General features: G+C 39.1%; 1 protein-coding gene across 2 annotated transcripts; it reads right to left on the bottom strand.

Annotated features, from left to right (window-relative positions):
• Positions 1-585: 585 nt before the first annotated feature.
• LOC122652626 (2-dehydro-3-deoxyphosphooctonate aldolase) lies at positions 586-17,014 on the bottom strand. 2 transcript variants are annotated; one of them, XM_043846417.1, is made up of 13 exons: positions 16,915-17,014; positions 16,294-16,391; positions 16,065-16,161; positions 15,751-15,816; positions 15,434-15,493; positions 15,228-15,302; positions 14,270-14,354; positions 6,174-6,232; positions 5,996-6,040; positions 1,819-1,917; positions 1,498-1,545; positions 1,278-1,325; positions 586-872 (listed from the first exon to the last, which is right to left on the bottom strand). In XM_043846417.1, the coding sequence occupies exons 1-13, from the start codon at positions 16,948-16,950 to the stop codon at positions 810-812; spliced, it is 879 nt and encodes a 292-aa protein (XP_043702352.1). In that variant the 5' UTR covers positions 16,951-17,014; the 3' UTR covers positions 586-809. The 2 variants fall into 2 exon arrangements, with proteins under 2 accessions (XP_043702352.1, XP_043702353.1); XM_043846418.1 differs by lacking the exons at positions 586-872; positions 1,278-1,325; positions 1,498-1,545 and adding an exon at positions 1,572-1,727.
• Between the last annotated feature and the right edge of the window lie 1,577 nt (positions 17,015-18,591).

Here is an 18,591-nt window from a genome sequence, read left to right as displayed (position 1 = left end):
GATGGAGAAGGTAGCATGCCATACCGGCAGAGATATAAAGTTCAAAGCAAAAGGAAATGGTTTCGAAGGCACGGCGATGGAAAAGGGAAAAAAAAGAAAACCCTAATCGTTTTTTGGTAAGAAAATAGTTTCGAAGGCACGACGGCGGAAGAGGGAAAAAAGGAAAACCCTAATAGTTTTATAAATTGGAGAACTAACCTCTACTTTCACCCAGAGCTAGTTCAATCCTAGAAAGGTATATATGGTTTGACATATCTTCTCACCAGAATCATATAGTTTCCATTGCCAAAGATAGGGTTCAACTACTGAACCCACCATTTGATGAGTAACAACTCACACTTGAAGTTTGTAGAGCGGTTGTCCAAAACCAAAATGATCATATCATTTAAGTCTCATTGTTGGAGTAGATATAACCAGATTTGGGATTATTTGATCAAATTCAAATTGCCATCCCGCAGACAGGCTTTGTTATAGAATATACCTCCCCAGCGCCTCAACCTATTTTCCCTCCTGAGAGTGGGTTCTACTTCAGTAAGCTCGACAGATGGTGGTCAATGGTTACAGGTTTAAGGTCATGAAGATGAGTACAAATACAGGTCTGCAGAACCATTAGAAAAAAACTAAGAAGTTAGAAAGCTTATTTTTGTGTCAAATCCTTCATAACCTATGCATGAAAATAATTTCCACTATCTGAAATTGCAAAGTGCATAACCTGCATATGACAAAATGTTAATCTGATCTGATATTACAAATGAAACAAATTAGCTTCACATCATGTTGTCATAGCATGTTTATCCTCGTGAACATTTTCAAGGCTCATCACGAAAAGGTGTGAGATCTATTTTGAATGATTGTTTCCCCTTGCTCACCCTCTGAGACAACAAAGAGAGAAGAAACGTGAGTAAAAATCCATCTCAACAAATATAGAAGGATATAGATTGAATAACTTTGAGGATACTTGCAGCAAGATGGAAGCGCTGTTGAATTCCCAGACCATACAAGTAGGGGTCCTAAACCTTTTTTTTTTTTCTTTCCCCAACTGATTAAGTGCATTTTTGGGAATGAGTGGTAAGGGAGAACAGCCTTAACGACACCACATCTAAGTTGATGGTTCATCATGTTGGCAACCCATGACAGATGCTTGTACAACTACCGGGGTGACAGCTTGTACATCTGCCATATGATGACACAGGTATGGAGATGGTTTTTTCCAGTTCTAATGCAAGTATTCAACACCGAAAGTAATTTCCCTACATCTTACACAGGTAAATACTTACAGCAATTGTCACGAGCTCCTCTAATAACTCCTCCAAGTGGCGAAGAGGCTATTCCAATAAAGAAACAGAAGATGTCAAAAGATGTGTTTTAATTGAATATTATTTTTGGCAGCAAGATCCATTTCTCTTTTTTTTTCTGGAATGGAAGTTTCTTTAATAGCAAGAATGATCCCAACAATAACAAAATGGGATTTGGGCTACCGCATCGAAAGTTACATACCCATTGTGTTGGACCATCAACAGGGGCATTTAGAGGATCATCATGCACCTAATCACCAAAAGGGAAATTTTTAGCTTTTCATAAGGTGAGCGCAAGTGGAGAAGAAAAGCTCCTCTAGGACTGTTTGGAAACTATGGTTTTATTGTTGCTTACTTTCCCTATAAACTAATTACAACTACAAGAGAACTTGCTGTGCACTTTTTGGTGCTTATCTTTTCTTAACCATTGTCCTGTAAACCAAACCAAGGAGTGAAGAAGAAACACAGTTGATCAAAGAATGCAATGTAAAATGACAAATTCGCATAAACTTTAGCCATGTACCTCCATGAAGATTCCGTCCACCCCAACTGCAACTGCTGTCCTTGCAATACATGGAATTAATTCACGAAGACCTCCACTGGCAACACCTCCACCTTCCAGCTAATTAAGAAAAGCAGACAACTGTCAGCTACTTTCACAAAGTGGAAATTGTCAAGCAGTTGGGTAAAAGAACCTCTACTAAGACACCAGAAAGTGGATGTATAAGTTCAATAGGAGAGACCAGCAATACATAAAAATTATAAACCAAAACAAATAAAAAAAGGGCGTACCCAGTGCACGAGGCTCCCGCCACTGCAGGGTCTGGAAAGGGTCATAATGTACGCAGCCTGACCCTTGCTTTCGCAGAGAGGCTGTTTCCAAACTCGAACCCGTGACCACTTGGTCAGAATGGAGCAACCTTGGCCGTTGCACCAAAACAAATAAAGGTACAAAAATTTAAATAACAGAAAATGGTAAACATGGAGGGGAATCTTGGAAGCTAACTATATTTCTGTAGACATCAGTTGAGAATGGTTGTACCTCTGTCTATTTTATCAAGGCAATAAAGGTGAGAGAAACCAATTTAACTTGTTATTAATGTAACCAAAGTTTAAAGTATCGGTATCGGGTATCGTATCGGTCGGGTGATTTTAAGAGACGTATCCTATCGTATCAGAAATACGTATCGAACACTACAAATACGCATAGTAATGACCAATATAAACATGGAAATACACTTTTGGACCAAAAAACAATATATAACAAGTATCATGCATAAACACTAAAATGGAGAATAATGTATAACCAAACAAGTGCATTAAATGAAATTCTTATAAAAGATGAGGTTTCTTACATGTTGTAATCGTCTATAGCCATGAAGAGTATTGGATGATGCAAAGGATGATGTTGTAGCACTCCTTGATTCGTTTTTTAGTCCAAAAGTGTGAAAAACCAAGAATAAATGCAAGATTTTAGACTCTTGGTTGACAGTTTTCCTTCATTTTTCCGTTAGAATAGGAGCAGTATCAAGTCTATGAGTGAAAAGAGCTTTTTTATGAAATGTATCGATGGTATCGGAATGTATCGAGCCGTATATTAAACCACCCATGGAACCCTTTACCGGACGTATTGATGGTATCGATATGTATCGGTCGTATCATATCGTATCGGCCGATACATTTCAATACAATCCGAGACAAACCATTTTAAAAAAAAGAGACGCATCGGTACCGATATGATACGTACCGATACTTTAAACCCTGAAGGTAACTGATGCAGACACATTGTATAACCTAAGAACCAGGTTTAATTGATGGAACACTGATATAACCTAAACACCAATTATTTGGAACTTCTTGTCTCGTAAACTATTTGGTAAAAATGGTTTTAAAAATTAAGATTCTCCTGCATAACTTAGACCATCCAGAATTGATGAAGATTCATCACCAAAATAGGCTGTTTTATTAGGAATAAGTTTAGAGTTGGGTTATATACATGTTGGGCCTCTGGTGCCATGGGTTTTCTATGTAATAGGCCACTTTTATGGGCCTACAGTAAGGGTACATAGGTTGCATACGGGATTAACTTTATACTTAGTTTAATTTCATGTTTTAGTGTTTTAAATTGAATGGGTCCAAAGCTAGTTTAAACAGGTGGTTCAATTTAAGTGACTTAAGTCACCTTTTTTTATTTTATTTAATTTTGTTTTTCTTTGGGTCCACATCTCCCACGAATTAGTCAAGAGAGGTGATATCAGAGTTAGCTGGCTAGGAGTATTTACATTCCTAGGCTGCATAGGAATTGGGCCTTTGGCCATTATAAATAAAGGATTCGGTGGGGGAGTTATTCTCACCTCTGAAATTTTTAAAATATGCTATTGATGCTCTGCAACTATGATTCTTCTTTGAAGAATTGCTTGTGTTTGATCAAAGCTGGTGGGATTGGTGTTTGATCCAATCGACACATTGTGGTGTGAAGCCCGGGTGGTTCTATTGAAGCTCTAATAAAGTTTTCTGTCTAAAATCTGATTTTTATTCAAATTTCAGTTCAAGATTCAATTTTTATTCAAGTTTCTCCAGCAAACAAGTTGCTTCCTGGAAAATTCTGCAACTACAAGTAAGTTGGAAGCATCCCCATCCCCATCATTCTTCTCCTAATCCTCTACAACCCCAACCCTAGTTATCCCCCTTTTTAATTTTTCACTTTTACTACACCAACCATCGAACCAGACCTGTCTATTGATCCATGAAACCCCAAATTCAGACCACATACTCCTCCACCATCAAGCTCCACTCGATCCTAAGCCCAGCCACCATCTCCCATTAAAACCCTAACATCCCACCTTCTCAAATCAAAACCCAAAACCCTAATTTCTGCCCAGCCCAAACCAATCGTCAGAACAATCTACAAATCTGACCAAACCATTCAAGTTTGGTTAACTTCTGTCCAGCCAAACCCTAGAAATCCATCTTTTCCTCTTTTCCAAAACCTGAAACCCTGACCCTAACTTGCTGCCCATTCAAGTTTACACACTTCCATCCATCAAAACATTTTAGGACCTTCACGGCTTCACTGATAGACTCCCCTAACTCCACTTGACATAACCCATACATCAAACCCTAACCCCAATTTCACCAAAAACCTTATTTTGACCTAGCCGTTTCACCTGTTCATAACAGATCCTGGTTAATTGGCTCTGTTAAAACACAATCGCACAAGATGGCCAAATATGAGATCGAAGAGAGCAACAAACAAGACAATCGCAAATACAAACAGATTTACGTGGTTCAGTTTCACAAGTAACCTATGTCCACTGGAAGAGCATCGACAAACTTTTCACTAACCAAAATGAAGATAAAAGTTATTTTGTCTAACCCTAGAATGAGAGAAAAGTGCCTTCTATGTCGGGTCGGGTCGGATCCGCATCACACTGATCCTTGGAATACAAGACATACTCAACAGGCTCCTAGTTGGTCCTCTACCAATCTAGGACTACATACACCTTTACGGTGTTTCTGAAGCAGATCCTCCTTCAAACACCTTGCTTGTAAACATGATCTCGCAAATACCAGTTCTTTCAGAAACTAATAAGTAAAAAGAAGGAAATAGATTTATCTAGATATAACCCAAAAGTAACTAATAAAAGTTAGTAAAAAAAGAAATTGACATAGTAAGCATACTTAAAATGACTGGGAAAAAATGTTGCAACAGGAAACAATTTAGTCATTTCATAACTGAACATAAGGGTATATGATATTTATTTTTCGTTTCCCCATGATTTAACATTTCTGTGAGAAAGAGAATAACAGCTTGCAAGCATTGCAAACAAAACAATACAAACAGAGAGAAAATGCAGGTTACCCTAAACCTGATTCTGGCACAGAATCAGCACCTTTTTTTTTCAACAGGTAAAAAATCACATCCAGTGTAAATGTATTGATTTTCGTTGCTAACTGAAAAAGACTTATTTAAGAAATGAGAGGCAGTAGCAGTGTTAATGAGACCAGGTTATGACATCAAATAACACCTAATATTCAGAGGAGCCTGATCAGTTAATGAGACCAGATTATGACATCAAATAACATCTAATATTCAGAGGAGCCTGATCACATCCCTTAAATCAAATACCAGAAGGACCTCCATTGCCTCTGGAGCAGCCATCTAAGTTTAGTTTAACTGCAACCAAAGGAGGATGAACCAAGGGAACCTAAATAACAAAAGATGGGTGGCAAGAATGAGCCAACCAACATCTTCAAATTGAAGAGTCAGTTGATGAGCCCCTAAAGATGTCAGATGCTGAAGCCCAGTCGACCACTCTGATCAAATCTAAGAGCTGTATGTTGAGTGGAAAGAATCCTTAAAGAGTTGAGTTCCTTTCCTAAATAATCCATGGTACTACCCCTATAAATCTCACCACAAGAATTCCCGGTAGCTTGTAAATAATAGATTCAATAATTCATCCAGAATAACATATACAATCTTCATGCATTTTCAGTTTCATTAAGGTAAAAAGAAGGGGGACATTTGTGCCTCTTTTTCATTAATCACAGAATTACAACTTCAGCACTCAAACCCAAAGTGATTAACATGAAGACAATTGAAATGTTATAAATTCATTGAGTATCTGTATGTATTTGTAGTAGTCAAGGATAAACAGAATTTCCAACTATAACTTCAAATAGAAAACAATGGGACACACCTTCTTTCCAGCAGGCTGCTGCAATGAATGTGTAATATCGGCTACCTGTGAGGAAACAAATTCCATTAAACAGGCCGCTGCTTAATTGGAACAAAAAAAAAAAAAAAAAAGGATTGCGTAAATGACCAGAAAATAAGCAGACATAAAATGAAGTTTGAAACAATGATTATTCACTTACAACAGGACAATTAGCTTCCCTCATCCACTCCAGGTTGCGCGGGTCGACAATCAAATCATCTACACATTAAAATTTAATATGGTCATCAAATCATGTAGATTAAAGCAACCAAAGGAGGATGATGAACTCCATCTTTACTCATTGATCTGGTCACTAGGAAGCTCAAGTTACATCTCTCCCTTCCTCAGTTGATGAACAAGATGTTGCTTAAATCATTAAAGGCTAAAACTCAGGCAGAGAAGTAAAACTCTTTAATTAACTTCTAAATCAGATTGATAGGTTCATTGTCCACAAGCCAAGATGCCACTCGGCATCCTCTGTTCAGTAGCTGTACTAACACTAATTTTAAAAAATGAGGAGTGTAACAATTCTGACCTGCAACTGTGATCAGCAGAGAAGAAGAAAAGAGAAGAAGAAGGGAGATCGATTAGGAAGCAAGGAACTTCCCTCACAATTCTAATTAATTGAATCGTGAGGGAAGAACATAATATTTATATCACTTAATCCCAATTACAATGGAAATACCCAATATACCCCAAGTACAAAAAATAAAATAAAACAGAAACAGCAATAAACCTCAGACATAAGACAGACCAAAATACCCCCAGACTACTAATTCTAACGGTACTCTTAACACTCCCCCTCAAGCTGGAGCGTAGACATCACCAAGAGCCAGCTTGGAACAACCATCCAAGAACTGAGGTCGAAACAAGGCCTTCGTAAACATATCTCCAAGCTGAAATTGTGAACGAACAAATGGAGTGACAATGAGCTTCTTTTGAACCGCATCTCGAACAAAATGACAATCAACTTCAATGTGCTTGGTCCGTTCATGAAAGACAGGATTGTTGGCAATGTAAATAGCAGCTTGGTTATCACAGTACATCTCCATGGGCTGATCACTAGAATAACCAAGCTCAATAAGGAACGAACGAACCCACATCAACTTTGCAGCTGTATGAGCCATGGCTCTGTATTCAGCCTCAGCATTGGAACGAGCTACAGTCGTCTGTTTCTTGCTCTTCCAAGTAACCAAATTTCCTCCAAAGAAGGTACAATAACCTGTAGTCGATCTTCTATCGCCATCAGAACCAGCCCAGTCAGCATCAGAGAATCCAACCACGCTGGTATGACCATGGCGACAATATACTAATCCCTTGCCAGGAGCACCTTTGAGATATCTTAGAATGCGACAAGCAGCATCCCAATGTACTTGTTTAGGATTTTGCATGAACTGGCTAACAACCCCCACGGCGAAGGAGATGTCAGGACGAGTTACTGTAAGATAAATAAGTTTACTGACCAGGCGTCGATACTGATGTATGTCACCAAACTCTTTGTCATCAGAAGCACCAAATTTGACGTGGGGATCCATAGGAGTATCAATAGGTTTGCAACCTAACATTCCTGTCTCATCAAGTAAATCAAGAACATACTTTCTCTAGGACAGGCTAAGACCTCGAGAGGAGCGAACAACCTCAATGCCAAGAAAGTACCTGAGGCTACCCAAGTCCTTGATCTAGAAATGATCATGTAAATAATTCTTCACCTGTGTAATTCCAAAAACATCATTACCAGTAATAATAATGTCATCGACATAGACTACAAGGATGATCACTTTAGACCCCTGACGTCTAACAAAGATAGACTGATCAGAGTAGCACTGAGAGAACCCATAACCAGCCACAACCATAGTTGTCACGGCGTCGCCATGGCGCCGCCATGGCGTCCTGGCACTGGAGAAACTGGCATATCGACCTTCGACATGGCTCATGTATAAATATCGCCCGATATGGCGTACATGGTATCGCCATGGACGCCATATCACGATATATGGGCATATCGGTCGATAGAAGTGTAAAAAACTCAGGTTTTAAATTTTTTTTTTTTAAAGCTTAAATGCTTTTTCCTTCATTTGTATTGATCACATTAACATTAAAAATTAAAATCATTAAAGATTAAACAGTACACTTTAGTAGTATTCCCTAAATCCCTAATTGGAATTGAAATTTGGGGATTTTAAAAATCGCAAAGTTTGTCAAGACAGAAGAGAGACTTCGTGAGACGTCCGGAGATCGAAGGAGTCAAGAAGACGAAGAAGTGAGAAGAAGAAGAAGAAGAAGAAGAAGAACTGAAGCGCAAGTCCGCAACTCTTGGCAAGTTTGAACCCCTCCCAGCAACCTCCGGTAAGTAATTTTTTATTTTTTATTTATTTGGTTCTTCTTCTTCTCCAATCTCCACCTGTCTCCTCCCATGAGTGCGACTCGATCCTTCTTCTTCAGCTTCTTCTTCTTCTTCTTCTTCTTCTTGCTTCTTCTCACTTCTTCATCTTCTTCACTTTCTCCGTCGTTCTTCTTCTTCTTCTTAACTTCTTCTTCTTACTTCATTAGCGAGTTTGCACACATGACAAACCTCTCGTTTTTTTTTTTTTCCTTTTTCTTCTTCTTGCCTTGTAGTTGCAGGCTTGCTTACAATCGCAGACCTCTCGCTTTTTTTTTTTTTTTCTTCTTCGCCTTGCGATTTGCAAGCTTGCACACAATCATAGACCTCTCGGTTTTTGTTTCTTCTTCTTGCCTTGCAATTGCAGGCTTGCACATAGAAAGAGAAGGTGTTTTTTTATCTTCTTCTGCCCGCACACAGCCACACATACACAATTACACACACAAAGACAGGGAGAAAGTCGAGAGACAGAATGGGGGGTGGAGGGATTTATTACAGCCGATAGTTCTCTCGCTTTTTTTTTCCTTCTTCTTGCCTTGCGATTGCTCAGCTTACCACATAGATGGTGTTTTTTTATATTTTTTCTTCTTCTTACCTTGCACACAGGCACACAGGCACACATACACAGTTATTTGATAGGCTAATCTATGTTTTCATACTTTCATGTACACTAATGGATATTACACTTTCATGAATTAAACCATAGTATATTAGTAGTACACTTTCATGCTGATTTTTTATGTTATAGGATATATACTATAGCATACTAAATGGCATTAAAAATAGAGAAAATAAAAAATAAAACATGGTCGACATGCTCGCCATGGTATTGCCATGGCGAGCGACATGTCGATATATCAACGTGACACCCCTCCACCGACTTGGATCGCCGTGACGCCGTGACAACTATGGCCACAACACTACTGAATTTGTCAAACCATGCACGAGGAGATTGTTTTAGTCCATAAATTGCCTTATGAAGGCGACAAACCCGGAGACTATCCTCCCCCTAAGCAACATACCCAGGAGGTTGCTCCATATATACCTCCTCCTGGAGATCGCCATATAAGAAGGCGTTCTTCACATCCATCTGAAAAAGAGGCCAATCAAGGTTAACCGCCAAAGAAAGAATGATACGAATAGAATTCAACCGGGCAACAGGAGAGAAGGTCTCAAAGTAGTCGACCCCATAGGTCTGTGTAAACCCTTTCGCAACCAACCGGGCCTTAAGCCGTTCCACAATTCCATCGGGATTATACTTAACTGTATACACCCAACGACACTTAACAAGATCTTTACCAAGTGGTAGATCCACAAGTGACCAAGTCTTACGAGATATCAAGGCATCCATCTCCACATCCATAGCATGTTTCCACCCCGGGTGAGATAAGGCAACTGTATAAGAGGTGGGAACAAAGGTAGAGTGCAGCGTGGTAGCAAAAGCATGATAAGGAGGTGGGAGATGAGCAACAGAAACATAATGTGCCATCGGGTAAAGGGAACTATTTTGAGTGCAAGTACGAATACCTTTGCGCAATGCAATAGGACGATCATCAGTATCCAAAGGGGTATCCGCAAGCAAGGTTGCAGTTGGTGGGGGTAGAGGGGCAGCATCAACATTTTGAGGTAGCACAGGCCGCGGCTGCTGTTGTGTACGGCGGTGATAAACCCGCAGAGGCCTGGAATCAGGATTAGCAACTAACGGAAGTGGAGGGACAGCAGCATCAACCGGACCAGCAACACCAGTATCAATAGGAAGATCAACATTACCGGGAGAACCAGCAAAATAATGAGTATTTTCGAAGAAGGTCACATCAGCGGAAACAAATTGCTGGCAAGAAACAGGACCAAAACACCAATACCCCTTCTGGGTACGTGAATATCCAAGGAACATACACTTGACAACCAAAACACAAGGAGGAAGAGAGAAAACAGCCCTAGGTGATAACTTATCAAGACCAGAACGAAGAATATGAACAAAACATTGACAACCAAAAACACAAGGAGGAAGAGAGAAAACAGCCCGCTCCGGAAAAACAACATTAAAGGGAATTTGATTATGAAGAATGGAAGAGGGCATACGATTAATCAAGAAGCAGGCAGTCAACACTGCATCAGCCCAATAGAGAGGAGGGACATTCATATGAAACATTAAAGACCTAGTAATGTCTAACAAATGGCGGTTTTTGCGCTCCGCCACACCATTTTGTTGTGGTGTGTAAGAGCAACTAATTTGATGAAGAATGCCATTGTCAGAACAAAATGAAAAAACCTCACGCTAAACTATTTCCAAAGCATTATTAGTATGCAAAACTTTCAAATGAACACCAAATTGAACACGAATTTCATTATAAATTGTTGAAAAACAGATACAAACTCAGATCTATCCTTCAAGAGGTACAACCATGTCATCCGAGAATGATCATCAATAAAACTGACAAAATAACGAAAACCTAATCGACTCTTAACCCTACATGGACCCCAAATATCAGAATGGACTAACTGAAATAACGAAGTACTCCTAGACTCTGGACTCAAAGGAAAAACAGTGCGATGATGCTTGCCAAGCTCACAAGCTTCACATTCAAGACGGGAGATAGCTTTGCAGCTAGGAACCAGATGGTGTAGCTTGGATAAGGAAGGATGTCCTACCCGATAGTGCCAATGTAATGGAGAAACATCAGAAGAAGTAGCAACAACCGTTGTTGGTGAAGACGCCAAATCAAAATAATAGAGACCACCCTTCTCATGCTCGCCACCAATCATCGTCCTTGTCGCAAGATCCTGGAAAACACAATGAGAAGGATGAAAGGTTATAGAACAATTTAAAGACTTAGTTAACTGACTAACAGACAAAAGATTAAGAGGCAACCTAGGTACATGAAGAACATCAGTCAGAGAAAGATCAGAGGACAAGGGAATATCCCCATTACCAGTAACAGGAATAGAGGATCCATCGGCAATGGAAATCCGAGATGGTGTAGTAGACTAAGTAAAAGAGGAAAATAAATTAGGCTTACCAATCATATGAGAAGAGGCACCGGAATTAATGACCCACGGAGAGGATGAAGAGGCTAAACACGCAGTAGTACCTGAGTGGGCAAGAGTGGCTGTGGGAGTAGAAGATGATGCCTCCAGTTGTTGAACTCGTTTGAGCAGTTGAGAAACCAGATCACTAGAAGCCCTACCACCATCAGTAGGAGACCCATGATTAGTGTTCGGAGGATGCATAGAGTCAGCCGCTCCATCAGAAACTGCCGCATTGGCAAACTGCTCTCGAGCCCACTGTGGTTTACCATGTTTCAGCCAGCATCTGTCAACAGTGTGGTTAGGACGATTGCAATGAGTACACCATCGAGAACCACCATCACTAGAAGATGAACCAGCAGTGTCCGAACCAACCCCTCGAACACCAGAACCAGCCCCACGGCCACGGCCAGCTCCAGAACCACGGCCACCACGAGAAGAGGTACCACCACTACGGCTACATCCTCCAGTAGAAGTAAACAGGGCAGAATTATCCTTAGAGGCACGGGCAGCATCAGTTTTAACCGTGGAGGGAGAGACAACCCTTTGTATGCGACAGTAAGCTTCATTCATAGAGGGGATCCTCTCACCAGTCAATAATTGGCTTTTGACCGATTGAAGATCAGAATCTAACCCAGAGAGGAACTTAGCAACAAGAAATTCAGAACATTGAGCCTTAATCACAGCAGCATCAGTAGATATAGGCTGGTACACATTGAGTTCCTCCCACATGCCCTTCAAAGAACTGTAGTATTCGCCAAGGGATTTTCCTTCTTGCTTGAAGGAGAAAATTTTCTCATATAAATCACAAATCCGAGAGAGATTAGTATCTTGAGAATAGCTCTCCTTGAGTTCTTCCCAAACACCCTTGGCAGTCTTATGAAACATTACGTTTGAGGCTGTGGAGGGCTCCATGCTATTCCAAAGCCAGCAGAGGAGGGTTGCATTCTCAGCCTTCCAATCTTCATATTTATCATCAGTAGAGGCTGGAGGAGTCACAGTAAGGTAAGTCATCTTCCGGCGAGCAGTAACATATACTTCAAAGGCTTGAGACCAAAGGAGATAGTTCGAAGCACCATTCAACTTGATGGTAGTGATCTGAACATTAAAGTTATCTGTGGAAGGCTTGGAATCAGCCATGATAACCACATAAACAACACCTTGAAGCTTGGACGGATGCAGCAAACAGATAGAAGAACCAAGCCAAATCGATTTCAACCACAGCAAAACCCAAAGTAGGGCAAAAACAAGAAATCCGATAAGCGTGAGACAATAGTCAAGGAGAAGCCAATTTATGGCCAAACAAATTACCAAACAGCAGGGAAAAATATCTCAGACCAGCAGCCAATGAAGATCGATCTCAGCAGGGAAATCCAGGAGAAACAAAAAAATCGATTTCCACAGGGTTTTGGAAGATCGATCTCAGCAGGGGAAAGACAGCACTCCAACAATCAGACTGTATAGACAGCCAATCTTCAGCATAGCAGGGAACCCTAGTCCTTCATCATAATACGACTAGGGTTCAGGGCATATAAGACAGCATCTGGTTGCTGTGGACCACGATAAGAGGGGACAATAAAAAAAACTTCAAAACAGCAGAAGAGAGTAAGAATGTGGATCAGAATTAATGCTCTGATACCATGTAACAATTCTGACCAGCAACTGTAATCAGCAGAGAAGAAGAAAAGAGAAGAAGAAGGGAGATCAATTAGGAAGCAAGGAACTTCCCTCACGATTCTAATTAATTGAATCGTGAGCGGAGAACATAATATTTATATCACTTAATCCCAATTACAATGGAAATACCCAATATACCCCAAGTACAGAAAATAAAATAAAACAGAAACAGCAATAAACCTCAGACATTAGACAGACCAAAATACCCCCAGACTACTAATTCTAACGGTACTCTTAACAAGGAGCAGCCTCAAGGACTCCTGCTACTGACAGTGAAGCATACATGAAGCAGCAGTTGTGTCAATAAGCTCAAGTCTGAATAATTCAATAAAGATTCTTCCAAAATTCTTAATGTTCAAGGCAAGGTCATAAAAGGCATACTTGGCCTAAAAGATAAGCACGGCAACAAAGTTACAGAGAATCCTGGTGACAGAATTATGGCTGAAAATAGATTGCTCAGGATAATCTTGGTGTTTTATCCATTGTTGTCAAGGCGTTGCCTAGGCGTCCAGGCACCTTGGCTGCCTAGGCGGGCACCTTGTTGGTGTCGCCTAGATGCCGTGACAACTATGGTTTTATCGAGTAACAAGTGAAATATAAATTATACCTTGGTAAGGAATTATCAGATCATGACATAGAGTCCACAAGAAATCAGCAATGCTTCTTTGCTATGAAGGATAATATGGGCCCTAGGCCTGATGGCATTGCAGAACTTTATTTTTTGGTTGAGATAGGTAGCTTGGTTGGTATATATCAGAGTTCTGGGTAACCATTTTGTGAAAGAGACCAACTGTGCAAGGTATCTTCATTCCTTGCATGCTTTAACGAGATAAAGTGAGCCAACAACAGCCCTATCATACTAAGGGCCATTTGGATGTTCATAGTACAATGCTGGAGCAATTTTCATCCTGCCAACCCCATTGTCTGTGCATCTTAACAGCCTTAGTTAGCACCTAACCTCAAAAAATTGGAAGGTTAAATTTTATCAAAGGTACCTTTTGAAAACAACTTCTACTGTTGTCTTTGCCTATAAACTGTAGCATCTCAAAGCCTCCAAAGATGGACTTCGGAGATGTAATGAATTTATACATCTGTTAGTCTGTTACTCTTACTTCTTAAATTATTAGATTAGAAGCTTCTTTTTCTGAAGATACGGTAAAAGCAAGACTTACGATAGCCAAACATTGTTCCTCGCTCACAGACCATGACATTCTGGTTCCCAGCCAATCTAACTTTTTCAGCAGAATTTACCATCACCTGACAAATACCCATAGTTATTAATTAACCCAATGCTTGGGAAAAGCTTGAAAAAAAAAATTTGTATATCCAAGTTGAACAAAATAATGAGCTCTAGCATAACATGAGTCAGTCCAGAAGACGAGCCAAAAAACAAATAGTTCTTTGTTTTTTATGTTTGTTCCACATAAAAATTGCAATCAGGTGTTTCAAGGGGAGGAGACTTCAGCACACAAAATCCTCATTAAACATCAGTTATCATCTCCAGTTCAAGATCTGAATCGAGCACATGAATCATTATCACATCTCAGGAAATGAAAATACAAATCACTGTTACCAATCATTCAGCAAAATCACTGCCAGGGTACCCAAAAAGTTAATGAAGATAAATTTATTTTCTGTTCAAACAGTGTGCAATGCTCCAGGTCCAGGGAGTTATAACAAAGGTTTAACCCCAGTTGCAATAGTCTTGGTCCAACCTCCTCCATTCAGGGATTGAGATATTGGTATTGGTATCGGTATCGGAATTGGTCTGTGCCGATGCCGATCCAGATTGGCCGGTATCGACCCGGATCAGTCAATTCGATACCCGATCCAAGATCGACCAGGTATCGGTATCGGCCTTGACGGATACCGATACGATCTGGCCGATCCGATACCGATACCTCAATCCATGGCTCCACCAAGTACAATGTGTTTCTGCATTCGGGAATTAACGGAAACCCATAAAAAAAGCATTACAAAGTACTTCTGTAATTCCATAAATTAGGAACTGCTGATATTCTACTATTGTAACGGAAAGTGGCCAAGGATTAGTGAAAAACAACTACAACATATTTAAATATTTCTGGTTCCTGAAAATTAAAAAGCAACATAGTTGATCAGAATGCTTACTGAAGGAGCACAAAATTGGCCTTTCTTGATATTGATAATCTTTCCAGTCTTGGCAGCTGCAACTAGGAGATCTGTCTGTAATAAAAGGGAAAAGGGGAAAAAAAAAGTGAGAAGTATTAGAACCTACATGAGTCATTAAATTCATTGATAAAATATTTTCTAAGATTGGCTAAAAAGAAATTGATCAGGAAGTTCTCGATAGTAACCTGCCGGCATAGGAAAGCTGGGATCTGAATAATATCTGCAACTCTGCCAACAGCTTCACACTGCATGCAAAGGAAGATGCAAAAGAGAAATGAGACATTTAATTTCATTTTTTATTTTACTATTATTATTATTTGTGTTTGGAGTTTATAATAAAACAAATTAGAGAATGAATACTGAAAAGATGGGAAACAGAAATGAAAAGACCAAGTGGTAGCATACAGAGTGATAAATGCTTCTTCACCTATATAATATGCTCTTAAAGGACCGATTCAACACGAAACAGTTGGGTGTTTATAAGGAATAGAGCAGAATATACCTGGCTAGCCTCATGAACATCAGTCACTATTGGGATATCATATGCCATTTTGACCTTTTCAAGGATCTGTATTAAAAAAAGGAGTAATAAGAACAGCTAAGAAATCAAAGAACAAGCATATTGCTTGTACAATGTTAATAATTTAAAACTACTAAATTGCAGAATTAAATTTGTAGAATATTTGATGAAGTAGAAATAGTTACATAGTTGTAGCAATTAATTAAAGTATTATTTTCAGAAATGGCCACGACTGTATTAAATGGAATTCATATTTTGAACAACACAAAATCCAAAGTAGAGAAACAAAATTCTACCTTCAAGCCTTCAACCATACCAGGACCACGAAATGACTTGAGCGAAGTACGGTTTGCTTTGTCAAAGCTTGACTTGAACACCAGCTGCAGGCCGATTCTGAATAAACAGATATAAAAATATTGATAAGAAGCATGCTACATTTATTGTTTAAAAAGGAAATGTAACTGTGTTTTTTCAACCACATATTTCACCAAAACTAAGGCACAGTTTGGAAGAGATGGAACTCACTTGGAGGTAATGTTCTTTATATTTTTGGCCATTCGTAGAACGTGCTCCTCAGATTCAATCACATTGGGGCCAGCTAATAAGAAAAATGGCTCTGCTGTCTATTTGGTGTCAATGCAAATTAGACATACCTATCAGTATTCCATGTCACAATCAACAAATGTGCAGTCTACAGAGAGTTACTTATCTAATTGATTTCTTGACACTAACTTAAAACAATAATCACACAACACAGCCCTAGGCTTTAAAAGATCATCCAATAATAAGTATACAGAAGTTTTTCCAATTCCTGTCTCATCAAATGCATGAATTAGTTAATTTCTTGACAGTTGATACTATATCCAAACCATAATCACACAACCCATTCTTGGGCTTTGAAAGATTGTACAATAGCAAATATAGATCAGTTTGTCCATTCATGTTTCACCACCTGTATGAATTAGTTAAAATAATGCTCTAGTTACATTCTGAAGAGTTAAAAGAATTTTCTGAATGACACAAAAACCTAGCTCAACACAACAATGTGGTTCATTTAAGGAAAATGTGCAAATAGCATGCAAATAATTTGTAAAAAGTAAAGAAAAAAGTTCCAAGAAAGAAGGAAATCTAATAGTAGCATTAAACCTTCAGTTGGTTAAAGAGCACCGTGGAAGAATCCATCTCTTGAATTCAGCCGCTAGTTGGAAGTCAAATAAGGCTGCAAACAGTGAGTTGAAAACACTGTTCAGACCAATGAAAAATAGAACAACAATTACTCATAAAAATTTGAATAAAACAACAATAAGACGTAAAGTGTCTGTGCTTTAAAAAAAACATGAAGTTGCTTAAGCTTAAAACAGAAAGATATATATGTTCAACAGGAGATTCTAAAAGTGAATCAGTTACAACCATAGTAAGTTCAGGAACAGCAATAAAACGGGTACGGATACGTACAGCAATAATACTTTTCAAAACTCCAGTGCAATAATACACGTAGGGAAATGATACAGTATGTGTTTAATACAGCTTCTCTATAAGCAAAAATACAGGCATATATTAACTATGAAATGGACATGTGCACCACCTAATGCCAAGTGTACTTGAAAGCTAGGGCTACACTAACCATGAAAACACTCCATGATGAAGGCCAGACATCATTTGTGATGAGCCTATCAGAATAGGAATTTATCAAATACATAGCAGGCAAAACTACAAGGGCGGGCCTTGGTGCAATGGTAAATTTTGCTCCATTGTGACCAAGTAGTCACGGGTTCGAGTCTGGAAACAGCCTCTCTACAAAAGCAGGGATTAAGGCTGCGTACATTATAACCCTCCCCAGACCCCACAGTGGCGGGAGCCTCGTGTACTGGTTACACCCTTTAAGCTGGCAGAACTATACTAACTGCCAAAATCAATTGAATAAGTGTAAATAGAAACATTATCGACTATATAGGTGAAAACAAAAAGAACTCGGCAGCTAGGATTGAGGAACAGATTAAGAAATAGGAATCAGCTGCAAGGAAAAGCAGAAAGTCCCAAATAGTTAGAGGAAAACAGATTCAGATGTACAAGATTCAGGTCATAAGAGTCAAGAAGTAAAGGATGCGTGAGCTCGAGGGAAAGAGAGAGAAGGCATGAACCAGTTCAGTTTAGAGGGAAACCAGCTTCGCCAACCATGCCAGCTCATGGGATAAATTTCTTGGTTTCGTTCCACCCAATACCTCGTTCTGGATTTCAAGTTTCTATTAGCTTCTGAATTGTACAGGTAGACAAGTTTCATTCCCTTTTAGTAGTTGGGTTTCACATCCTTTTAGCGTAGGTTATGTTTATGATTAGTAGATTCTGCTGAACTTTCAATAAAAAATATGTTGATTTTAGTTGGATTATGCTACTCATGGGCCCAATATTATTACCAAAATCAATAGAACCATCAAGTTTTACACTAAGCAATACAACGTTCTGTTTTCAGTTCAGCCATGTGGATTCACAGCTTCAATGGTGGATTTCTCTTCTATGATAAGATGTATTCGAAAATAAAATTTCTCTTTCTTTTGGCTTCTTTTAATTAATTATAGCAATCAATTTGAATTCAGCAGTGCAGACTACAGGCTTTTTTTTTCATGAATTCAATACAAACTTTCACTTTTGTTGTCTGATCTAGTTCTCCATGTATTAGTTCTGGAAATTCACTATGTATTAGTTCTGGAAATGAATTCGAATAAAGAAGATATTTATGATAGCAATTATAGTCTGCTTATAGCAACACGAAAGAAATTCAACCACATAAGAGAAGATATCAGGTACGTTAACCCATAGATAAGT

Source organism: Telopea speciosissima, chromosome 2 (assembly GCF_018873765.1).
Source record: "Telopea speciosissima isolate NSW1024214 ecotype Mountain lineage chromosome 2, Tspe_v1, whole genome shotgun sequence".
NCBI lineage: Eukaryota > Viridiplantae > Streptophyta > Magnoliopsida > Proteales > Proteaceae > Telopea > Telopea speciosissima.
Note: the sequence above shows the minus strand (reverse complement) of the source record. Positions and strands in the feature narration are given on the sequence as shown.

What these genes read in the sequence shown, in the direction of transcription:
- LOC122652626 (XM_043846417.1), bottom strand. Translation starts at nt 16,950, where the DNA reads ATGGATTCTTCCACGGTGCTCTTTAACCAACTGAAG. An exon ending in ATAAAGAACATTACCTCCAA is followed by an intron (nt 16,162 to 16,293) that starts GTGAGTTCCATC and finishes CTGTTTATTCAG; the next exon opens with AATCGGCCTGCAGCTGGTGT. An exon ending in TTGATGGTCCAACACAATGG is followed by an intron (nt 1,326 to 1,497) that starts GTATGTAACTTT and finishes TTATTGGAATAG; the next exon opens with CCTCTTCGCCACTTGGAGGA.